Source organism: Carassius auratus, chromosome 7, assembly GCF_003368295.1.
Source record: "Carassius auratus strain Wakin chromosome 7, ASM336829v1, whole genome shotgun sequence".
In the NCBI taxonomy this organism is placed as follows: Eukaryota; Metazoa; Chordata; class Actinopteri; order Cypriniformes; family Cyprinidae; genus Carassius; species Carassius auratus.
Window position 1 is genome coordinate 3,737,256 of NC_039249.1, and position 26,888 is coordinate 3,764,143.

Sequence of the window (26,888 nt, forward strand, 5' to 3'; positions counted from 1 at the left end):
TAGATATTAACATATTATAATGATTTATGAAGGATCATGTGACACTGAAGCCTGGAGTAATCAATTCTGAAAATTCAACATTGTCATCACAGGAATTAAATTTATTTTAAAAAAAATATTGAAGTAAAAAACAGTTAATTTAAATTTCTTAAAATGTTATAAAAAAAATATTATTATTATTAAACAAATTTGGTCATGATTCTGTTTGATTTGACACATAATTAGTTGAACAAATATATGTTTGGGAAAAAGAAGTAGCTGGAGGGACAGTTAAACCTGTTCAAGCAGACAGTTAACAGGCCAATAATTATATTGTTGTTTTAATTAAAAAATGTATTATTAAATTCTGAATTTAGTGCATTTTACACTCAGAGAACAACATTTTTATTATAATTGTTTTCTTTTTATTTATAGACGGCTTTGGTATCATCAATGAGGTTTGGTCATTACTATGACGTGTCCAAGACCATGGAGCCTGAGCTACAGCAAGCTGCCAAATGCCACCGTTTTTATCAGCTACAGGAAACGCCAGTTACCAAAGGATCAAGGTAACTATTAAATGTTCAAAATAAATGTTCAGTTATGGTGAATATTCAGAGTTTGTTTTTTTGCAAAGATGTACACTACCATTCAAAAGTCTCATTACTTCAGTCTTCAGTGTCAGATGATCCTTCGGAAATCTTTCTAATATGATGATTTGCTGCTCAAGTAATATTTCTCATTATTATCAATGTTGAAAACAGTTGTGATGCTTAATATTTTTGTTGAAACATTCTTGGAATTCAGAAGATTTACATTTTCAGGGTCACCCAGGATCACAAAACCAGTCATAAGGGTCAATATTTGGAAATTGAGATGTATACATCATCTGAAAGCTGAATAAATAAGCTTTCCATTGATGTATGGTTTGTTATGAAAGAACAATATTTGGTTGAGATACAACTATTTGAAAATCTGGAATCTGATGGTGCAAAAAAAAAAAACCTAAATCCTGAGAAAATCACCTTTAAAGTTGTCCAAATTAAGTTCCTAGCCATGCATATTACTAATAAAAAATTACATTTTAATATATTTACAGTAGGAAATTAAAAATATCTTTATGGAACATGATCTTTATTTAAAGGGGGGGTGAAATGCTATTTCATGCTTACTGAGTTTTTTACACTGTTAAAGAGTTGGATTCCCATGCTAAACATGGACAAAGTTTCAAAAATTAAGTTGTACGTTTGAAGGAGTATTTTTGTTCCAAAAATACCTCTTCCGGTTTCAAGTTTCGGAAAGTTTTTTTCGAGTATGGCTCTGTGTGACGTTAGATGGAGTGGAATTTCCTTATATGGGTCCTAAGTGCGCGCTCTTCTGCCGGAAGAGCGCACGCTCCCATATAGCAGAGCACTGAGAGGCTGAGCACAGCCTGATCAGAGCGAGAGCGTCGCGAAAAGTCACAAAAGAAGTGTGTTTTTGGTTGCCAGGGCAAGATAACCCTGCACAGATTACCAAAAAAAAAAAAAAACGCATTAAGGGACCAGTGGATGGAGTTTATTTTTACAGAGCATCAACGGAGTTGTGCAAGTGTTTGTGTTTGTTCCCTGCATTTCGAAGATGCTTGTTTTACAAACAAGGCCCAGTTTGACGATGGATTTGCGTATCGTTTATTTCTTAAGGATGATGCAATTCCAACGAAAAAGGGTCACGATCGTGTGTTGGAACCGCAGGCGGTGAGTAAAACTGCTTCAAATATCTCTGCCTCCTTGTTAGTGCGTCCGCCTCCCATGCCGGAGACACGGGTTCGAGCCCCGCTCGGAGCGAGCCGTTGCTGCTGCTGCTCTCGTTCAGTTTCAGCCTCGGGATCTGATTCTGGATCATAAATAAACGGCTGAATCTGACTGTTAGCCTTGGTTTGTTTTGGTTGGTTTTGTCCTCACGGTAATGTCACAGCTTCCACATGCTCTCAACACAAAAGCCTACTGGCGATTGTGATTCTTTAGCTCCGCCCACACGTCACGCCTCCAGCCGGTCGTGTTTTTCCGGGAAAAATCGGTACAATCATCTTTCTCTTATGAATATAATAAAACTTAAGACTTTTTGGAGTTCTGAAAGATGCAGTACTACTCTATAGGTACTCAAGATTAACAGGATATTGAGTGAAAACGAGCATTTCACCCCCCCCCCCCCCCCCTTAATATCCTAATGATTTTTGGCATAAAATAAAAATCTATAATTTTAACCCATACAATGTAATTTTGGCTATTGCTACAAATAAACCCCAGCAACTTAAGACTGGTTTTGTGATCTAGGGTCACATTTATTTGCAAAATTAATGTTTTGTTACAATATGAAAGTATATGCTGTCACTTTTAATTAATGTAATGCATCCTTTTCTAATTAAAATAATACATTTCTTTAAAAATATATATTTTTGAATTGTGCTATATGCATATTTCATTTTCAAAGCATGTGGTTCGAAGTCGGAAGTATTGAGAAGGAATATTCAACATCCATCTTTAAGTGGATCTTCTTGTCTTGCTTAAATATCTGTATTGCCATGACAGAGCTTTTATTATTACTCATGGAAGTTCATAAAAGAATGCTTATGATTAGAGACAGCTTAACCAAACATTATAACCAAACACGTGCACGGCCTTCTGCACTTATCTTACTTCTATTATGATAAGTGCGCTAAGTATCGTCACACATCTCCAAGAAGAAAATGCTTTCTCAATGCTGATGTCATGTTTCTGAGGAACACATCTGCGATTTTTGTTTTATGACGGGTGTTCAGCCTAATAAAGGTTTTCATAAAAACGTCTCTGTACTTCCAGGTCCTCGCCAGCGCTGTGAGAGCCAGGGTTGAGTCTCCAGTGGTGTTTGCGATGCGGTTGTTTTATGGTTGCGAGGGGTGCGCGTGTAGAGGAGGCAGGAGCTTTGGTTGCATTAAAGTCTACGGCACGGCCGCAGTGCAAACAAATCAATCTGGAGCCCCTGGTTCATGGAGCCTCTCTCTGCTTTTTATGTCCGCAAACAAAAAGGTCTTCTAATTGTTTATCTGCATAACAGCACCATAGTGAAGGGGCCGTGTCCCCAAGCCTGTGTTTACTCGCATCAGTAAATGTGTTCCTGTGTGGCGATACTGTGTCCGTGGAACAGCTTGTGCAATTGCAGCAACGTGATGGATGCCGTGGCCTACGTAGGTGTTGCTTTTGGAATTTTGCTGTCATTCCTTCCTCTGCCTTCAGTTTATTATGATTTTATGACGTGTTGTAATGGAATCATAAAGCTTTTAGCCATTAGCTGGTTTAGCACTCCTTTTAGATGTATTTCCGTCCCATAGGAACATGAAGAGACTTTATTCCTAGTACGTATATTGCTTAAGGGCATCTAATCCTCATGCAATTCCCTACCCCCAAATTATATTTTGCTGCCTGTTTTGTGACGCTTGCAAAGAAAAGGTTTCAGCTTTATCCAAGATGGATGACTATGGCAATGTGTTATTGCATTGATTGTTGTACTTATTGTGGCAGTTCGTAATTGAAATGTCTTGTGAGTGATGCTTAAAAACTTGTTCAGTGAGTGTGAATTTGGTAAAACTTTATTACTTTGGTTGTTGTACATAACACGGAAATTCGGAAATGAAATATTCATCGGAAACACATGAAGGTGATTGTACGTATTGCGGCAGTTTGGAAATGAAATGTTTAGTAATTGGAGCTAAAAGCTTGTTCAGTTTTTTCTCGAAACAGGTGAAGATGAATTTGCCAAAAAGTTTATATTGTTTCCATTCCATTTTAGCTAAAAGTCTTTCAACTTTATATTGAGTGTCATGAAAATTAGGACTCGTACCTAAATGCTCGATATCACAATGAAGTGGTTTACCAGGTGAGCTACCAAGCAAGTTTACTACGTCAGAGAAATCATACATATGTAGCTGCTGATTTGATACGGATGTCAAATGGTTTACTTTACAAACCATGCACTATGCTAAAAGTGTTTTGGGGTCATCATAACATATAATTGTGCATGGAAAGACCAAAGAAGTCTGTAAATTGATAATCTGATTATAATTTGTGAGAAAAGGAATAAAAGTAGTTGCTGTCTTACTACTAAGTTTTTATTTGAGCTGGAAACTTAAGAGTTTCCCCCTAATGTTTTATTTATTATTTTTTCTTCTTGTGAGCCTGTGTTGATGATTTCACAATAAACAAATTGGGGCAGAATCAGACGTAGAAAACTGCTTCCTATCCCTTTCAAAGGAATCAATTAATCAGCAAGCTTAAGCGACAATCAAATGTCTTGAGATACAAAAAACCCCTCATTGTCTTTCCACGTTTCACAGCTCATAGAATAAAAAGCCCCATGCTATTTCCAGACTGTTAAATCTCTCCGTTTCACTACGTGGCGTAATTGGCACAAATTGCTCTCTAGGTGAAAGCGGAGCCTGTTGTTTAAGACGGATGCTGCCTCCACGCGCCCCTCTGGTCCCCCTCTCGCTCGCATCACTGTGATCTTAATTAGCTCACCTGTCGGCCATTATCCTCTGCGGACGGCACCTTAAGCGATCACGCTCCGTTGGGCTGCTGCGGTCTCTGTCTCAGACACAATGGGGGCGTGTCCTCTTTTGATTGCCGCCACCCCCACCTCCCCAGGTCTTAATCAAAGGAGGGAAACACATGTTTCACCCTATTAAGGAGCAAATCAGTGAAATCAGAGCGTGAAATTGCACACTACCGTTCAAAAGTTTGGGGGTCAATTATATATTTTCTTAAAGAAATTAATATTTTTGTTTAACAAGGATGCATTCAATTAATCAAAAGTGACCGTAAAGACATTTATAATGTTACAAAATGTTTCTATTTCAAAGAAATGCTGTTTTTTGAAACCTTCTGTTCATCAGTGACACTGAAGACTGGAGTAATGGCTGCTAAGAAAAATTGTATAGTATTAAGGTATTTTAACAATATTTTTGGTCAAATAAATGCAGTCTTGGTGTGAACAAGAGACTTCTTTCAAAACCATAAAAGTAAAAAAAAAAAAATTTCGATAGTCTTAACCGACCCCAAACATTTGAACACCATGTGAATATGCACAGATGGAAGATTAATGATCAAATGGAAGATTCATAATCAACACCATTTTTTTCATAATGATTAACACACAAAATTCACATTTTGATACTTAATTATGTGTGTTGATGTGACTGTGTCATAAAATTTATAATCTGATTATTTGAGTTTGAATCAGAAAATTTCAGCTAGTCCTTTTGAACACAACTAAACATCGGTGTCAGGCCTGGAAGCTGCTGTTTGTCAAGATTTAAATCCAGTTCTCAATCTTTGAGTAATTGATGGCTGTCGTAGCTGCATGCAGAGTGGCACAGTGTGGTCATTACAACATGTTGTGAGCCAGAATGAGAGGGAAAGACTCAAATGAATGACTGAAGTGACAGAATGAAAGACTTAACAAAACCCCTGAGGTGTGATATATATCTTTAAATGAGCAAAGACATAAATCTCGGTCTAGTCGTTTAATCTCAACAGGCTGCTTGATCGGCATCATTAGATTTCAAACAAAAATGAACTTGCTCTGAATAGTAATTGGAGTTTTCAGAATGTCTGAATGCCATTCCATTCCAAGTCTCTCATGCTCACCATCTTAACCACAATTTATTTGGTCAAAAAATCCAGTATGAAATATATTGCAATTTTAAGTAACCGATTTATATCTTAATATTTTTTTTTATCTAATTCATTCATGTGATGCAAAGTTGAATTTTCAGCATAATTACTCAATTTTTTTAGTGTCACATGATCCTTCAGAAATCATTCTAATGTGCTGATTTAATGCTCAAGTAAACTTAGCATTCTTAATTTTGAAACACTTCGGTATGCGGTATTTTATCATCTAATGCAGTTTTAGGGTCTAAAAACGGGGACACTGTGTGACACACATTCTCGGATTTTAGGGAGAAAGACACATAAGCCCCTTTCGCACTGCACGTCGGACCCGCAATATTTCCGGAACATTGCCGGGTCGCCTTCTGTGTGAAAACTACGTCCTGGCATTGATTACCGAATTGAACCCGGGTCGGGGACCTAGTAACATTGCGGGGTTCGACCCGGAACGAGCGCTGTGTGAACAAAAGCCAGATCTAATTCCGTGTCGAAGTGATGACGCGTGTTTTCGCGCGACTCTTTTACCGGCTGTTTAGAAGGAAGATCAACGTTCGCGACAAAAAAATATGTGCAAACTGTAATGAAGCAGAGATCAGTGAGTTCCACACTTTCCGCGCTGACGGCGAGATCGTTTGCTTGCTTCAGTGAAAGTATAACGTGCCTAGCGTTTTCGACTCGTACATTACACGTCACGTGCTGATGTCACGTGTCGTTATGGGATCTTCAAGGGTTGTGTGTGAAAGCACGCGCATATACCGGGTCATCACTGGCAGTGTGAAAGTGCAAAATCTAGCGACCCGGGAACAATTGGAGGAGCACTTTACCTGTGTATTTGCCGGAATGGCAGTGTGAAAGGGGCTATATTTGAGTAAAGACAAAATGTGCAGTGCAGAGCAGGTCAAGTGCTTTGACCTCCCTTGTTATGAGTTGCACATCTTACCCCTGATTTAACATAGAAGCGCTGTGTCACTGGGATCAGAAGCACTGTCCCGTTAACACAGCACACTCAGACTCACCGCAGGCCTCAGGGGGATCGCCCCGAGCTGACAGAGGTGCCAAAGTGTTTAATTAATTTCATTTCATTTGATTTAATTAGTGATGTATTTCCTTGCGCCTACACATGCACGGCTAGGTTACCAGGGTTACTGCCGATGTCAACAGCCTTTTGTGATATCGGAGCAAATCCCACTTTATGACGGCAGCATATGCCGCAACAATTAGTGGTTTTAATTGAAGTGTATATAGATATCATCAGCTTTTGACCTGGAATGAAGCCATAATCATTATAGTCCACATTCATGCATTTTCCTGAAACTAAACCTTTGTATAAAAATTAAATAAAAAGAAGAATAATGAACATGGTTTGAAGCTATCATTTGTTTGCACATTTGTTCTAAGCCAACTTTGAAACTTCTCTTACAGCTTTGAGACACAACGGAATGATTAATTGCACAATTCCACACTTGTTACTTTAGATTAAAGCATCTGATAAAAAACTCAAATGTTAAATGTGACCACATTTTACACTTGCGTTACTCTTTGAAACATTGGGGTTTGTATGATTTTGTTTTTTATATTTTTGAAAGACACACATGCGCTCAAAGGTTGCATTAATTTTATTACAATGATTACAATAATATTCTGAGTTTAGCATTAGTACAAATTTCTAATTTTTATGTTCAGTCTTACATGATCTTTCAGAAATCTTTCTTATATGATGATTCGCTGCCCAAGAAACATTTCTTATTATTATTAATGTTAAAAATGTTCAGAATAAGTATATGTCATTCTTCTGTCACATTCTTTCAGTCCGTTACCATCACCCTATCAAGCTCTCCTGAAGTCTATCCAGACGGTCATCCGGAAAGAAGGCTTTGATGGATCCACACCACAGGTTGGTTGTCTTTTGTTTAGCCATTTATTTCTCTGCTTCTCTACCCTGGTAATCATAATCTACTTTTTTCAGCAGCTATAACTTTAAAGAAATAGTACCCAGAAAACTAAAATCATGCCATCATTTACTCACTCATGTCTTTCAAAATCCATAAAATGTTCTTTCTTTCGTAGAACATAAAAGGAGTCAATCGTACCAGAATGCCTAATTTCAGGTAATTAAAATGAATAGTGACCACCACTTTCAAAGCAAGATTTTCAATGAACGCTGACTTAAATGGGGTGAATAAATGACACATTTATAATTATTGGGTGAACTATCTTTTAAATTGACCGAAAAGGCTGTAATGAAATGAATGCACAGTTAACAGACACTCTGTCATTCACACCTCTGGAACAATGAAAGCGTTTTGCCGCAGGCAGTGTTTTTACAAGACCTTTAATTTGTTGTTTCATTGATTGGTCTCGGTTGGCTAATTGTTGCCTGATTTTGTCTGTGCTTTCACTTTCTTTGTAGTGTGGCTTTCAAAGCTTGTGATAATTAGGAAATGGAAAAGAGCTACAAATATAAAGGCTTTATTTTTTCTTTTCCTTTCCAACTTTATTCCTATTTTTCTCATCTCATCCTCAGTTGTCAGTTTCTCCGTGTTGTGCTTGAATCGCTCTCAGGAGGGAGATGGGTTCCCTTGGGTCCTCTTCCTTTAAGCTGAGTCCTATTAGTTTTGTGGTAAACAGGCCAAGACAGACACTGGGCAATATGCCCTCTGTCTGTTCATATTCATTAGCTCCTACTGAGAAGCAGGGGAGCTCGGCCCCTCTGGGGGCCCCTCTCAGAAACGGCCCCATGATAGCCCCTGTCTTGACTTCCACATCAGCACTGCATCTGCTGAGCCACTCTTGGGACCGGGCCGCTTGAGGATACACTCGCTATTTTTAATCAGTTTCCAACTTTATGTGGCCCTAATGTGGCTTCTGTCATGTGCTGAACTCTATACATGGTCTCCTGACCAAATTTTGTGTCGGTTTAAAGCAAGCAGGCCTATACGTTTATTTAATATAGTCCGCGAAGTTATACTATAACCTCTCAAATCGCATGCTCTAAAGTCACCTTTATTTTATTATTTTATATTTCAGAGATTTATTTTGTATTTACACACATTTTAGTTACACCCCAGGCTTATGTAAACCCAACAAACAATTCATAAAAAATCTAAAAAATATTTGTTTATATGGCATTAAAACGAAATAAATAAAATAATCCTAAATACAATTGTTTAAGTGGTGTTCTAGTTCAGTTAAAGAGAGGAAACCCATGTCGTGTGTGGTTTTTACATTAAATGAAAAATATGTCCAGTCCTTGCTGTCAGCTCTGATCTGTCACATCATAATAAAGGCAAAAATGGCAAAAATATATCTTCAAAAAAAAAAACGTATTACTTTCAGTTATATTCTTTCTTACTGCAAGAAATCTATCATTACCTCACGTGCTCACCAACGGATCCTCTGCAGTGAATGGGTGCCGTCAGAATGAAAGTCCAAACGTCACAATAATCAACATTAAATTTCTTCAAATTGTTTCTTATGATGAAACAAACAAAGCAAGGACAAAAAACCAAGTTAATTCTAAAGAATGAATGATTTCTAAAACTTTATGGTTATCATTCACTGTGTGAATGTGCCTTAAATAAATGTTAAAAATTTTATAAAATATTTCACTGCGCTGCGTCTTACATTATGATACTCCAGAAGAATCTGCTTGTGCAATCAGGAGTAATGCTGATGAAGGTTTTGATTGTCATCTACAATTAGCTTTTCAACAAACTCTCCATATACATCCAGGCATGTTAGAATGTGTTTTTTTTTTTTTTTTTTTTTTTTTTTTTTTTTTTTTTGCTCCCCATGAGGCCGGTTAGCTTAAGTCTAGTTTGTGTTTGCTCTCTCTTGTTGATCGTTGTGCTTTAGTGTTTTTCTGATGGACACCTCGGGCTCCTCACCCTGGAAGTCCTCGATCCCCTGTCAGTCAAGCGACAGATTAAGCGCTTACATCATCAAACAGTGCCCTTCTGTTGGCAGAGGTCGTGGAATGTGATGAGGTTGAGAGAACATGGGCACAAAGGCAAGAATGCTCAGAATGAGAGCAAACAGGGCAACAGTGAGACTGACTAAAACGTTTGTCAGATTGGTGACTCAATTCTAGCTATGACTGCAATGACCTATAAAGTTTGAATAGAGTGCAGTGTCAATTTGCTGGTCACGTTAGGTTTGGTAAAAGCATTAATTAAGCTTTTTATTATATCCTTTTTGTTGTATGTTCATGTTACCATTAGAAATTTCTAAAAGCATATCATTTTTCTCATGCACACATAACGGGGAAAAGAGTGTGAGCAGTAAAAAGCCGGAGTGTGGCCGAAAGGAAAGAGGAAGCCGGTGAGTCAGGAACACCTCTTTGTGGAAATGTCAAGCTCAACCCTCAAGAAGCACAGTCAAACAATAAGGTTTATTTAACTTAAGATGCTTGTGATTGCTGGACGGTGTAGAGGGTGTTAACTTTACTGTTTATTGTCAGTGGACGAAGGCTGATGTGAGGAGAACAACCAGGCTGTAGACAATTCAACACCACGGCTATTTTCAGCTGGTTTAAATCAGCTATTTAGCTTCCTTTTCTCTATTTCAAAGATATAATCAGGTTAATCGGTTATTCACAGGACAAAGATACTAAATAAAGGCATGTGTACAATAATATCAAAGAAAAATTTCAATTCTTGTATTGGGGAACTTTTCTATCCCCTATTTTAAAAGGTTATAACAGCTTTAAACATCTTATGTATTTTCAATTGCATTGTCCTAATTTTTAAGAATGTAAAAAGGATCCCTGCCTACCAGAAATGCTTTTTCTTTTTTTTATTTGTAAAACTATAAAAATCATAGAAATGTTATTCAACAAAAAAATCTGAAATATTATTTATATTAATATAAATGTAACCGAAATTTGATGTTTTTATATTATAATTTGAAAATAGCTTTATTGTCTAATTATCAGAATTCAGAATATATATATATATATATATATATATATATATATATATATATATATATATATATATATATATATATATATATATATATATATATATATATATATATATATATATATATATATATATATATAATATATATATATATATAATATATATTATATATATATATATATAATATATATATATATATATTTTTTTTTTTTTTGTAAATTATTTTGACTGCTACAGTAGTTAATTTGTTGTGGGTCCACCACTTATCCAAAATGTGTATTTTATCAAGAGGCTTACTAAAGACTAGGCAACTATTAGGTCTAAACTGAAAGTGCTGAAAAGAGCTTCTACCTCACACATCTTTATAAATATGCAAATATGAAATTTTCCTGCTTTTCTGGGACATCTGAAACTTGTGTTGCTGTCACACCAGTTGCCAGTTTTCTAGTTGTTCTGGTCTGAGGTGTCCTCTCAATCGTTATTAAGCAGGTTCACAATCAGCTCTTTGATGGTTTGAGAATAATTTTCAATTCCCTGTCAGACTTTGTACACTGTAAAGGGCACATCTCTCACCCATGGCCCCTTAGCTTGGCTGATGTTGGCGGATAACATGCCAAGAATTTCCTGGCACTTGTTGGAAGCAGACATTTTGGCTCTTAGGTTGACAGCCACATTGTGGTCATGTCAGGCAACTGTCCTGATTGGAAGATGTTGTCCAATCACTTTTGACCACCGTGTTCCGTTTGACCGTGCTGTTGAGTGGTCTTGGCTGGGCCGTTTGTTTCATTGATTCAAGTTGTTTGAGAGGTACATGACCCTCACTCCAACAGACAAAAGGCTTTTCACTACAGACAGGATTCCACTACTGACTTAGTTACACAAGTCATTGCACACTTATGTATGACATACTATTTAGGCACTGTTTTGTTTGCCTTTTCACCATTCTCTCTCTCATTATGGAGAGAGTATAAATGTGAAATTGAACAATGGCTAATCATGTCCTGTTGAGAGTCCCTAATTGATTGATTGAGTAATTTTTTTTAGTAAGTTTTTGTGATTTTAGTGTACTTTCATTACTGCAATAAGTACAAGACAATGAGTACAGTTAAATAAAAAGTTCACCTTCAAATTTAAATTAGCTGGAAATGTATTTGCCCTCAGGTCATCCAAGATATAGGTGAGTTAGTTTCTTCATTTGAACAAATTTGGAAAATTTAAGCTTCACCAATGGATCCTCTGCAGTGAATGTGTGCCGTCAGAATGAGAGTTCAAACAGCTGATAAAAGCTAAACCATATTCTACAATTAATCCACAGGACTCAATGAACGTCTTTTGAAATGAAAAGCTGTGTATTTTTAAGAAATGCATGCAAAACGTAAGTTTGCTTCGGAGCATCGTTGCTTCAGGATAATATACCAGTCCTCTCTATCCATAATATAGCTTTCTTCAGTGAAAAGAGAAATATCCACAGATCCAGCACCATTTACAAGTGAAAACACTTATAAAACAAATACATCAGTGAATTTTTGAAGTTAGAGGACAACAGGAGGTGGGTGTTGTGATTGGTTGTCTGTCTTGCATGTATTGAATTTGTTTCACCATTACATTTACATTTAGTCATTTTGCAGACACTTTTATCCAAAGCGACATACAATTGGGGAATACATAAAGCGGTTCTTCTTAAAGAGGCAAACAGTCACAGGAAGCTAGAAAGGGAAGGAATAAATAAAAGAGAAAGACATTTTTATTTAAAATGAAGTCAAGTTGCATCGAAAGAGATTCATTTTCAGTTGTCAAATTGTCAGGGATTCAGAATTGTGGATGGGGTGGGAAGATCATTCCACCATAGGGTTGTGACGGTGAGGAAATATTCCATGTTAGTGTCTAATTGTCAATTGGTTAATTGTTGGATGGTTTGGATCTCATCACTCTCAACTATGTTCAGTTATCTCCTTTATTTATACTACTCTCTATTTTTGTGAAACTATACCTTGACAAAGGCTACTAGCTGAAACATTGGATAATAAACAGTCTGCTTAATTGAGTGTACAGTTCGATTGGATTTAGATTTTTTTCCCTTGGCCTTGCACCTCTGTAGGTGTGTGTGGAGAAGGTTTATTTAGGAGAAGCCATGTGCCTGTATGATGAGACTTAGTGATGTAGTGTTCATGGAGAAGAGAAGAGGAGAGGTCCAAGAACTGATCCCTGAGGAACCTCACTGAGGAACAGTGACCAGTTGATGTGCTTTGGATACCTCCCCTCTCCAGGCCACCTTAAAAGACCTACCATTGAGATTGGATTCAAACCAGTGAAGTGGATTCCCTGGGATGGCCAGTGATGAGAGAAATTGCGGGTGTCTGGAGTGCTGTTGATCTTGTTGTGCAAATATGAAGATTTGACAGTATGGACTTCAGCAGAGAAAGATGAAAGCAAAGACTGATACATACTCAGGTCTGACAGATCTTTTGATTAGTGCCATTTTCTCTATATTGCCCTGAATTTGGTCTGATACTGACGAAGAACATCGGATAACAATTGATATCGGAGGACAAATATCGTCAAGAAAAGAGGTTAAAGTAGAGCATAAAGTGTCAGTTGCTGCATTCACATTCAGATATGAGAAATGGGTAGGTGAGGGAACAGATGAGGAAAGTTGGGAGAGTGAAAGGGGAGCATAGGTTTCTTCTAAAAGTAACCGTTTAGTTTAAATGTAATAAAGAAATGGTCAGAGATATGCAGAATATAATGACAACAATAAAGATTAAATTGATTCTGTTGCAGCATTTTACCTGAAACTAACACTGTTTTTGCTACATTGCAAACCCTGCAATGTGTAAATTTGCATCTAGGTCACATACAGTGTTTCACTTGTTTAAAAAATTCTTATTTTGCTGCAGAACTGCTACTTCTTATAGAGTTCTAAAAACTGTAGTGGAAAATGTAAAGATCATTGACATGTTACTGTAAATAAGTGTCATGCAACACCACAGTTTTTTTCTTGTTTCTCTTTTAAATTAAGATGCACTTATTAAAAACGGTTAAGATATTCATTCATGCATTTTTGAACACAAAGTTTACTTTACATTGCTTTAATGAAATATTAATTACACAAGCCAGATGTGGATTTGTTCACATGAATTGTACATTTTCAGATATCTCGTAAAGAATGCAGTGTTTGAAATTAAATTTGTGTGTGTTTGTGTGTGTGTGTTTGTCTCTATTTTTCACACTTTTTTTCACTCCTGTAGTCTAAGGTTCGGAATGTCCTGCGGCTGGGTCTTCATTCTCTGGGGTCAGTGCTCTGGGGTGATGATGTGTGCTGTAATGATAACCCCGCCCACTGCCACGCCCTCAGCACATTTCTCTACGCCCTCCGAGGCCTGTTACGCTCTTCACTCTCAGTCGCTATAGTGACCGTACCCTCCCACCTCATACAGGTATGATTAATCACGTAGTTTCTCTGTGTATTCACATAAATCCTTTTTATATGATGTTTGGAGTCACTGTTAAGCCACAACATCCATCCATCCATCCATCCATCCATAGTTCTTTCTTTCTAGCTATCAGTCCATCTTTCTATTGTCTTTGTTTTGTCATTCAAAATCCTTCCAACAGTGATGACATCATTGTAATATTTGTTTTCTAGGGTTGTTCTAGTAACACCCTCATAACACTATTTTGGTGACACGTCTTGCACAGACACTTAGGTAGGTATCAGTTGTAGTTTTTTTTTTTTTGTGCTATCATTCAAAACTTTTTAATTTTTATGGCATCATCATGAATGCTAGACCTTTGCACCACTGACTTCCAGAACTAATCCCACAGAACAGCCTTTTTAGATTTGTTTTTTTTTTTTTTTTACTTGACTGTCAGTCACAAGCAGCAGCATTGAGGTCACCATAAGTTTGTCGACCCTGGCACACCATAACCGCCCCATGAGCCGGAGTCAAAGAGTCGACCCCCCTCCGTTGTGTGAATGAGGTTCCGCTTGGCTGGGGTTCAGGGGGCCTGTGTGTGTATCTGTTTGAGTACATGTATGTTTGGCCTTCAGAGGAGCGTCTTCATTGGCGCGTGAACCCACATTCTTTGTCTGAGGCCCTCAACTTTGCAATCAGCCAGCCAATGGTCAGTCTCGAGTCTTTCTGGGCGCTTCTCTCTTTCAGCGTCTCTCGGTTCCTGAGAGGCCCTTTTCTTTGTGCCTCCATTAGCCAACGAGAGCCAGGCTGCAGCCGCTGTGCTCTAAGAGCGCTACAAAAGACAAGATCTCACTGTTCTTTGTCCGTTTGGAGACAAAGTGCTAAAACCCCTCTCAGGGAGGCTGGGGGCACACAGCGGTTTTCTGCGGTGGAGGTGATGGAGTAAACGTTGGCTTGAAAGTAGTTTTGTGGATTGGATATGATGTAAACTAGTAGTAAGTACAGTATGTTTTGAGGCAGTGAGGGCTTAGGTACAAACCGATTTTGTTGTCTTATATATATATATATATATATATATATATATATATATAGAGAGAGAGAGAGAGAGAGATAGATATAGATATATAGATATATATAGATATAAATAGATATAGATGGACAGATTTTATTCAGCAAGGAAGTGTTAAAATTATCAAACATGACTGTAAATATATTTATAATGTTACTAAATATTTATATTTCAAACAAATCAGGATATAAGATGCTTTATATCCATTAATATCCATATTAGTATATGCTGAAAATTCAGCTTTGCAATCAAATGAATACATTTGAAATATAGTGCACATGAAAGTTATTCTAAATATTTCACATTATTACGGTTTATACTGTATTTAGGTATTATTGTTATTATTATTTCCTTTTAAAAACACCATGTAACCCTTGGAGATTCAGTAATTTAGTCGTGAGGTCATTTGTTATGCAAGATTCTGATTTTGTAGTTTCAAAATGTAGTTATGCAAGATTTTTATAATGAAATTTACACAGTGGAAACCTCAAAACTATAAATGTGCTACTAGAGGTTTAGAGTTTGAAGAGATGTTTTTAATGTACAGTAATATTACCAGCATACTGTCTGTGGGATCAAGGTTTTTGCTTACACTACTAAACTTGGGGTCAACTTTTACAGCTGTTGTGTTCATCTTCCATTATTTGCATTAGCACCTCATCTGAAGTCCATCAGATGTGAGTTGTAATGAAAAGTCCTGTCATGTATTTTTAATGTTGACAGGAAAGGGCCGGGCATTGAAAGCCTCCTCTGACGAGATTAAAGCCACAGTCCATCTGAAACTTTAATCAATCTCTGCTCAAATAGCCATAGTCCACTACCACACACATCTACAGTTACAGCCGCTGTTGGCTCAGGACCTTGCAGACCCGGTCTATCTGCCTGAAGAATGACAGTTTCAGAGACACCAAGGACGTTTAAGGAAGAGCTGAACTGTTATTATGGCTAAAATTAACATTTTGATTTAACTTGTAGAGCAGTTCAATTAGTAGCACTGCATACAATCTGTGCACAAATCGACAGAAAGCAAGCATTGTTCACAACGTTTTACACATTCACTGTGTGCTCTTTACTAAATATTTTATTTCCTACTTTAATCATACTTTCAGCCACCAACAAGATGTATTCATGTAGTTTGAACATATTTTAATACCATATTAAAAAGGTGTGTGTGTATATATATATATATATTGTTTTTAAGAATATAATTGAGAATAATTAAGAATATAGATCTACTTTTGTATCATTAAAATAAGCCCTTGTTTAAAAGATTAATGTAAAATGCTCTAATTAAATTTGTGAAAATGTTTATTAATTCATATTTCCATTTATTTATTTATTTATCAAAGTAAAACAAAATGTAATAATGGACTGCATGATACATAAACCATATCTGGATCCATTTCTTATTTGTTTGCTTTTCACCTGTAATGTTTATATTTAAATGAGCTTAACATGATTTGCCATTGGGAAATGTATATTATTTATACATTTTACTTTGCATATGCATTTAAGAGAGAGAGAGAGAGTATGTAGCTACATCAAAGATTTATTCTCATTTTTAATTCACATGCATATTGTTTCTTATATCCATCTTTTTAAATGAATGCATTTACAGTATTTCTTCAAGTAATGTAACCAATTCAACTACTGTCTGTTTTATTAAACTCCATCCTGGACTTGAACCTTCAATATGTTGGCTCAGCTGCTGTAGTGGCAGTTTTTTGTTGTTTTGTTGGCTTGCATTGGTGTGATGGTTTTGAGTTAACAGTGACAGTCACTAACACAGTCGCTTGGGTTAAATTTTTTATGCTAGATTTGGGAAAAGGGTCACGGCTGCGTACACGAACACACAGGCTCTCAAAGTCTACTGTAGATGAGAGGAAGGGAGGAAAAGAGAAAGGAGGAAAGAAAAAAGAAAGGACACAGATGCATGAAAACTGCATTAGGCTACGTCAGCTGCTACAGAGAGAGAGCGTATATGAAATATTAACGAGTGGCATAGAGATGAATTTTTCACAACGGCCTTATCTTTCTGTCCTTCTTTGGAGTGCTCCCTGGTTTGTGAAGAGACTCTGTATTTGTGTTTGCCAGAAGGAGGCGCTCTCAACAGTTTGTATTGTGTGTTTGTGCATTTTTGCTCTTTAATACTTTAAACTGGTTTATTTTCTCATCAGCATCGGCATGAGTGCCTTTGCTGTTGTTGATTTGGGTTTCTTCAGTTTTACCCATAAGCATGCGCTTCATATCTGTAAGGTCAAGGTCACAGGTTTTCATGACTTGTTTTCCAAGCCCATTATGTGTTTAGTGCATATTTTGTGAATATCTCTGTTTACCATGATTTTACCACATTTTAAGCAGTTTTGCAGAATTACACCAGTTGTTTCCTGTTAAAATCATAACTGTCAGGCCATTTCAAAGTGTGCAATGTAAACTTGTATAATTCTTTTGTGACACACAACGTTGATGAGCTGAAAGGCGTATTTGAAATGCTTTAAATTAACTGAAGACAGTTTTACACCAGATATTTTTGGAATGAAAGCGCTAATGGGCGAGACGTCTTTGTCTCCAATGGAGAAGGGATCTATGGATGTTATGGAGTTGATGTGGCTTTATGCTTGCGTTCGTCCAGATTTGTGCCGTATGGCGACACTGCATGAGTCGTGCGATCAGAGAAAGAGAGACGGACAGATTTGGAGAGCATGTGTTTGAGGGAATCCAAACACTCGATGTGTTTGAGCAGCAGACGTATGTTCTGCATTGCTCTGATCTGATGGATTTAATGTTACACGACGCAACCAAAGGCAGCAGTTTACAGAGGTGCCTTCATGTAGTACAGCTGAAGATAATCTAATAATACCCGTTTAGATGATTGATGTTTGAACGTTATATTGATTGCTAAGTGGTTTGTTACTTACCTAAGTGAAAGAGCCAACCTTTTTTGACCTCACACTTTTTAATTATACCTCAAATTGACATCAATGATCTCTCAAATGCAAAGAATGCATCTAGTGTTAAAGATTACAGTCATCAAAGAGAGTGGTGTTTGTAAATTGGACACATTAAGTTCTGTAAGCTCATGAATTCAGTCTCTGGAATACCCTGCTCCATATTTATCTCCATTGAGATAATATTAGCAAGAGATGCTCTCAGCATTGCTTTAGATATTCCTACATTTACTTGTACACTCCTCGTGTATTTCCTGTCTCTCATCTATTCCCACTCTCTCAGAACAGAGCCGTAATGGGACGAATAATCAGACTGAGTGACACAGCCATAGCTCTGGAATCATTCAGAGGCTCGGAGAAGGAGACCAACCCACTTTACAAAGACTATCACGGTGAGAAGAAACATACAGTACATGCAAGAGTTCAAATACACTAGCAAAAAAAAAAACCCAAAGCCTGAATATTACACTTTTGCTTCTAACTCATTGTGCACCACTTGAGATCTAATTTATGCAGTCGGATTTAGAATTATTATTATTATTATTTTTTTTTACTTTTTTTAAACACCTATGATGGGCAATAAAATGAATATAAAAACGTGTGTGTGTGTGTGTGTGTGTGTGTGTGTGTGTAAACGACAAATAAAACATGAAATACTATATATTCTATTTGTTATTCTAGAAATATAATAAATACGATATGGATATTTTAAACAAAAACTAATATAAATTACAAAACGTGCAACAAAATTACTGAAACTTTAAACGAAATTAAAGTGAAGTGTTATTTAAAATAAAGCTGAAATATAATGTTAATTATATAAAATATATAGAAGAATATAAATATTAGATAAAACATAAACATATATACAAAATTAAATATTCAATAAAACATAAAGAAAATATATATAGAAATATAACAATTAAAATGTACACTTGGCAACTAGGTAAAATAAGTTTATGTTGAAGTACTAAAATTACTCAAATTAAAGCTAAATATTATTAAAGCTAATATAAAATAAAAATTATAAAAAGGATCAAAAGCATGTAACAAAATTATTAAAGCTTAATCTAACATGATTAAAACTGAATATATACAAAAAATAAAGGTTAATAACCCTGGTAACCATCCACGACAGTCTAGAATCATGGCAGAGCGTTTTACACAGACGAACACTGCTAACATTTTCTTCAGAATTTTTTTTTTTTCTTTATGTTTCATTGGTCCCTCATCTTATTCATGCCTTTTGCATCATCCTATCTTTCTCTCTCTCTGAGACACACACACACACACACACACACAGGCTCAGTAAAGTGCATTAGTAGAGAGGGGCAGGCAGGGTGGACCTCTCTCTAGCTGTCAGCTCGTGTTAGTGTGGCTGTGTTCAATCAGACGTGCTCCTTGGCAGACAGGCCAGGGGGAGATTCAGCTGCCACGGCAAACACACACACACACACAGTCCCATCCGCCCCATCACAGGCACCCAGCACAGCCCTCAGGGGCCGCAGAGTTGCAGAATCAATATTTTCATACTGGCTAAAACCTCTCTGTGGTCAGCCTGCAGATGAGGAAGATCGTTGGGGCTCATGCTCTTTCCGTCCTGTCCTTTTTCCTCTCATTCTGCCTCTTTATATTCTTCCTTGTTTTCATCTCTTCATGTTGCATGCTTTATCTTTTCATCTCTTTTGTGTCCATCTTTCTGTAAAGGTCAGTTTGTTTACAGTCCTCTCTCTTCGTTTCCACCCCCTGCCCCGTTTCTTTCTTGCACTCATTTGCTGTGTGTGTATGTAATAGCCAAAGGGGGTGTGGTTTACAATCACTAATGACCTCGGATGATTCCAAATTAATTTATTTATTTAGATGCTTATCAGTTGTTAATAAACAAATTAAACGCTAATGAGTTGAATTTCATAAGTAGTTTTTTTTTCTACTAATTTATTTATATTTTATTTATAAATATTTATAAATATGTATTATTTTATTGTGATGTTTTATTTTAATATTTATTATGTTATTTTATAATGCTGTTTATGTGTTAATGCCATTTATTTCTTCAAATCGGTTTTATTTATCTTCTCTTTGGTTTTGTTTTTATGTATTTATTACATCATTTTGTAATTTTAATATTTGTTATTTTATCATTTTAATTATCTTCACATAATAGTTCCTTTGTTTAGAAGGTTATCAGATGTTTATGAACAAATTAGATGCAAAAAATGTCAAATTCAAGAATTTTTGTTTTTCATTTATTTATGTATTTATTTATGTATGTATGTGTTTTATTTAAAGTGTGTATTTTAAAACTGTCCGTTGATTTTTTTTTTTTTTTAGCTAATTATTATTATTATTTAAAAATTCAGGTCGCAGTTTATGCCTTTGATTATTTTGTTTTATAATTTACAATACTGCAAAGAATTTATTTTTAGTTTGTTTAGTTAGTTCTTTGACAAAATAATACAATTATTTCAGTGTATTTTTCATCAATACATTTGCTAAAACATTTGTTGGTGGATGTTACAACATGAACAACGTTCAGCAGTTTTTCTCAGATGTTTATGAACAAATTATTAATTTAAATTTCACCAATTAGTTCATTTCAGGAAGTTTGAGATGTTAGTAAGATGTGAATTAGCTCTTTTTAAGACTTATCAGATGCTTGCAAAAAAAATAAGTAATTAATGTTATTTCAGCTGTTAATGTTATCTCAGTTGTGTGTGAATTATCTATTTTAAACGTGTTTGAAAATGGATAAGGTGCACAAAAATATAATGCAATGCTTTCCAAATTATGAGCACACCTCAGCAACGTATCTATCCATACTTTTTTTTTGTATTTGAACAAAAATTTGGTGTTCGGAGAGTTACTGTTATCTCTTGGTGTTAATTTTTATCTTGTTTCATGAATTAATGCTTTGCCATAAGGTCTAGACAATAGTGAATGAGAAGACATACATGAGGCCACTCTTTCTTTTCTGTGGTGCGTCCACTGCACAAAGCATGTTGGGAGTCCTGTCACAGCGAATCAACTCGAGCGGAATCAACCTAGCGCACGAGTCCCTTTACAAGCGGAGCCTTCACACACACACACACATGCTCTTTCCATCCTCTCACCCCCTTCATCCTGGTCTTCAGTGCATCCTTTTAATGTCATATTTCTACTGGCTGCATAACTGGGAGAAAAAAAATTGGGCTAGGAATTAAAAAGAGAAAGGGGGTGAAAAAGCTTTCTCTCTTCCCAACATGCCCCTCTGCTGACTGACCTTGTTTTACCCCATCCTCCACTCACCTCTCTTGCTTTTCTTCTTACTCCTCCCTCCGCTGCACTTCTTCTCTCCTATGTTTTGGTTTCTGCCCATTGGTGCAGCTAATAAAATAATGGTTGATACAATGCAATAGTGGCCAGTGTGAAAGGTGATAGCTACATGTGCTCACTGTAAAACAGACAATGAAAAAAAACACAGTCAGTTCAAAAATTTGTAATAGGCAAAACAAACCTGGCAAAAATATTTGCTAGAGAGCATGTTCATTAGCCTGCATATGATTGTGAGTATAGTCAGAAACATCATGCTCATTAAAATGTAATGACTCAGTTCTTTAGAGACTTTAAAAGATTTTAAATGCAATTTCATTCACAAAAAAAAAACTCTATTAAAACGTATGAATTAAGTCACAGTGTTAGAAACCCATTCACACAATTTGCACCTAATGCAACGCATGCACCTACAAAATGTTGTTGCTCACAACCTGTACATTTTTCCCTTTTTGAAAGAAATTAAGACTTAAATCAGCAAGGATGCATTAATTAGGTCAAAAGTTATAGTAAAGACATTTATAATGATACAAAAGATTTCTATTTGCCGTTCACCAAAGAAAATATTAAGCAGGATGTCTGTTTTCAACATTGTTAATCAGAAATGTTTTTGAGTAGCAAATCAGTATATTAGAATGGTTTCTGAAGGATCATGTGACACTGAAGACTGGAGTAAAATTCAGCTTTGCATCACAGGAATGAATGATATTTTAAAATATATTCAAATTGAAAACCGTTCTTTTGAATTGAAGTAATATTTCACAATTTTAATATATTTTCAATCAGCTCAATACAGTCTTAGTGAGCAGAAGAAATGGCTTTCATGAACATTTACAGACCTCAAACTTTTGAGCAAACATTTGAAGTTTATACTGAACAATATATCCTTTCAGCATGTCTTTCCAGCACATTTATACAGTGATGTGATGTCTTCTGTGTTTGTTCAGGTCTCCTGCATGTTCATCAGTTACCCCGTCTGAACTGTTTGTCTTGTGAGGTCCCCGATACGAAGGACTTGGCCTTCAAACTCAAGAGGAAGCAGTTCACAATTGAGGTGAGTTCACAATAATGATGGCACTCAAAAACGTACAGTCGTGTCCTCTCATATGTTTGCTTTAATAATATTTTCTTCAGTGTATTCACTTGTCTTTTCCTCTTTCAAGCAGAGCTTTTTTTATCTGCAACTTTGTAGGTTCTAATATTTACATGTGGAGTGCAATAAGAGTAGGATATTGTAGGTGCTAAGATTACTCTTTTTAATTGCAAATGTTTTTCCCTCCATCCATGTCCCTCGAATCACTGCACATATTAAGAGGTCATGATTATGAATTGATGTCCAGATTAGCTGTGCTTCGCTAGTTCCTGTTTATCTTCCTGAGCTATTGAGTGTCAATTAGGAAGGTTGAAACTATTGATTTTAAACTGGACATGTTAAACCTCTCCTCAGAATAATCATAAAAACACTAAAAGTCCTTATTGTGTATCATTTTGTAACTGGGTATTATATAGTACTCCGACAGGTCTGATCAGATATTGATTGCATGCATTCACTTGTGATCAGATGTGCCCCAGTAAATATATTAGCGTAAAAAAAACTGTCAGTTTAAACCTAGAAATTTCTTTGTTAGTTAAAGGGTTAGTTCACCCAAAAATGAAAATTAGGTTTTACTCCGCCCCAGAGGCAATCCTATATGATATATATCCTATATATAGCTATAGCTGTAAATGACTTTCTTCTTTCAGATGAATCCAGTCGGAGTTAAATAAAAATCATTGCAGTCAGCCGGTGTTGCATGTATCAGTCCAAAATAAGTTCAATAAATGCCCATCCATAAATAAGTGTCTCACACAGCTCCAGCAAACCGATGCGTTTTTGTTAAAAAAAAAAAAAACAATTCAAAATGTAATAATCACTAGCACAACCTAGTTTTATAATAAGATCTTCAAAAAAACCTTTCCTCAGTTCATCATGAATTATTGTGCATTTATTTTCAGCTTCTAGAAAAGTTTCAAAAATAGGTTTCTGTTTGACGCTTGGTTGAGTGGTAATTTTATGTTGTAAGTTTACTACCATTACAAACCATTCAGTATACACACACACACACATGTTTGTTTTTGTGAAAAGTGGGGACATCCCATAGGCGTAATGGTTTTTATACTGTACAAACTGTATATTCTATGGGCCTACACCTAAACCTAACCCTCACAGGAAACTTTGTGAATTTTTACTTTCTCAAAAAAAACTAATTCTGTGTGATTTATACGCGTTTTGGAAAATGGGGACATGTCCTCATAAGTCACCCTCTCCTTCTAATACCTGTGTCATACCCATGTCATTATACAGAGTTGTGTCCTGATATGTCACAAAAACAAGAGCACACACACACTATCCACTTCCAGCCAATGAGTGCCTGTCCATCAAGTGGAGACAAATGAAAGGGCCCATGCTCTTACTAAAGCACCATCATTGGCCCCTAATTAAGTTATCAGTGGTGAAGCTGTTAATAGTTAATCAGGAAGTGTATTGTCTCGGAAGGACCAGCAGTCTTTGTCTTTAAACGCTCTCGAAGGCAGAGACCTCTCATCCACTCCTCACTAGATTTATAGGGTCAATAAAAGTCAAGGTGGTTTCCCTCAATGGCTGCTTAATGAGCCAACCACTTTGAGTTTGTGGAAGGGGCTCAAATGTGAGTTTGTGTTGTAACAGCACTCAGAATTGGTGGGAAGCGGAATGTACCTTAACATCTATCCATCAGATCTTTCAGCATGCTCCTTTAAAGGATAGTGTAATTATTTTGTAACTAAATTGAAACATGGCATGGCATTAGCAACACCAAAGTCTTGGGTTGGATTCCCAAGAAGTGCAAGAGCTCATAAAATGTAGGCAAATGCAATATAATTCGATTTGTATCTGCCAACTGCATAAATGTAAATATCATGTCAAAAAAATCTGATGAGTAAAATGGTTTAATTGCCCAAACTAAATAATTAAGGGGCAATATTCATTGGATAAAATATGCTTCAGCAAAAATGTTAACTAAAAAAAAAACTTATATATTTTGCAGATACTGCAAAGTGTATGTAAAACTGTAATTCTTAATGCAATTCTAAATTTCTGTATGTACATGCTGATTATGTGCCTTATATTCAAGGTTATGTAATACATTTATGCGTTCGCTGAGAATCGTACCCATAACATTGCCACTGACACGAACACTATATTTAATTGCACAAATGTACTGTATATGGAAAAAAATTGAATAAATAGAACAGTTCAAATGAGATTATGAGAATATGTTCTAAATTGGAACTCCCACTGCGGATGACATCACAATAAAATGTGGCGAATAAGATTTAAAAAAGTTATCATTATTGAAAGGAGAGAGAGAGAGACTTGTTTTCATGAGGTGTTTCCCATTCGATCTCACCATGCCAATCCAGCCAATAACCTACAGACAGGTCTTTGACAAATAGTTTTACACCAACACCTTTGTCACGCACACAAACAAATGTGCCGTGTGGAGTATGTATAGTGGGTGAAAAGAAATTCATCTTAATGAGTTTGCCCTGCGGCACTGAGTTAGCGTGCATTCGCTTTACTTTCAAGAGTTCATATCAAGTAGAATCATCTTTTGACTTTGAGAACTTTCAGTGCTCAGAACCTCTAAACTGACCTGAATTATGACCCAACGTGTAAAAGTGGGGAAGTTTTCTTTTTGATATGAGCATTTTAACACATTTTCTTTCTAGCATTGTTCTTTCATTCCAACCTCCACCACAAAGAAAAAATGTATTTTTGCCTTCCTTTTAAGATGAGTCTGTGTGAATCAGAGGTCTGATCTGTGTTCAGTGATTGTGGTTGAAAGGTGATTGGCAGGCCAAGTGTGTGTCAGTCAGGTCGCTCCGAGTGCACACGTCAATCAGAGATCAGCCACGTCATGATAACATGACCACAGAAAGATGAGTCTTCACACACGGAAACCATGCAGGAGAAGTGAAAACTGCCAAACCGAAATATTAGGTTGAATCATTCCTAAGTTGCGTGTTCTAGCTGTTCCTGTGTACTGTTATAAAATGCAGTTCATTCAATTGGGTTTCTAAATGCATTGATATGGAATCTTGGGGTCATGCTTAAAATTACATTTGTTATGGCCTATAACCGATATTAGATTAGATTAGATTCAACTTTATTGTCACTGCACATGTAGGTACAAGGAATGCAGTTAGCATCTAACCAGAAGTGCAATAAGCAGTAAATACAGAATAAAGGTCTATAATATGTACAATAACTATACAGGTAAGTATTATGGACATAATTTACAGATATTAAATACTATAAGCACGATATACAGATAGGTGTACTATGAACATACTATACAAATGGGCTATGTAAAAGTGTATGTACACTATAGGCAGAACTATGAACATAATTTACAGTATTGCAATGGACAGTAAAGTGCATACTGTCCACTGCATCATGATGTTGATGATGATGTTTTTTTTTTGTTTTTTTTTTAACGATTATTACTTTCTCGACTGCTTTCATGCTGAAGCTTCATTCTTGCTTCAGGTGAAATCAGATAAGTATAAATACACAAATAAATAAATAACAAAGAAATTAACACACACACACACACACACACACAAAATATATATAATATTCATTAATTTACTTAGTCAACATAGACAACAAGTGGATCAAAAAAGTTCATCAAAGTTAAAATAAGAAGTTTATTAGGATTAAATGTATTATTCTTCTAAAAAAAATATATATTTTTTTCTTTACTTTTATTTTTCTTGCACCATACAGTGAAGGAAGGAAAAGATAGAATCTAATCAACAGTAGAAGCCAGAAGTACTACACATTTTCATTTGTCAATTTTTTTAATCAATCCTGCATCCTGAATGCAAATACAGTTGAGCGTGAATTATGATATTTTAGTCTGTTGAGGCGAGTTGCTGTGCTGTAATGTAATGTAATCACTGCAGGTTGGGTCTACATGCTGTCACTCAGCTACCCAGAGGAGCATTTGGCTGCTTGTCTTTGACTGACTGGGAAAGTTCAGTTGGCGGTTGATGAGCAGTCAATTGCCCAGAATGCCCTGCGGTCAGAATTAACCTCTGTCCCTGTTCCACCAGGTATAGAGAAAGGGGTTATGAGGAAAAACGTGATTAGCAAACACTTACACATTCGCATACATGTCAGTTGAATGCTCGACAACGAGTGAGGTGATCAACTGAGGACTGAGACAGGAATGTAAGAGGTATTTGATTAAACTTTACTTACCCTAGCGTGACCTCTGACCCAAACTTGAGCCAAACACACCCCGAGGGAGTTGAGGATTCTGGAGGTGAGGTCAGATGATCTTCAATCCAGGATTTAGGTAAAATTAGCCGTGGTTTACGGAGGTGCAATCTTGAAAGCTCAGCACTGGGTTGAGTGTCATCAGGTGTGAAAGTTTTAAACGCAGTATCAGCATTGTTTTCTTTGGACTGGTTGAACCATCAAGATTTTTCTTTCTCTTTTTTACCAATTGAGGGCATATTTAAGACTTGTG

At 36.2% G+C, this 26,888-nt stretch overlaps 1 protein-coding gene across 1 annotated transcript in view; it reads left to right on the forward strand.

Annotated features, from left to right (window-relative positions):
* Positions 1-26,888, forward strand: part of LOC113105552 (elongator complex protein 4) — a 58,013-nt gene that overhangs the window by 8,758 nt on the left and 22,367 nt on the right. Inside the window, exons 5-9 of the mRNA XM_026266673.1 lie at positions 415-548; positions 7,476-7,560; positions 13,837-14,025; positions 18,305-18,413; positions 22,278-22,384. Of these exons, the coding sequence (XP_026122458.1) occupies positions 415-548; positions 7,476-7,560; positions 13,837-14,025; positions 18,305-18,413; positions 22,278-22,384 (624 nt within the window). The remainder of the gene's footprint in view (positions 1-414; positions 549-7,475; positions 7,561-13,836; positions 14,026-18,304; positions 18,414-22,277; positions 22,385-26,888) is intronic.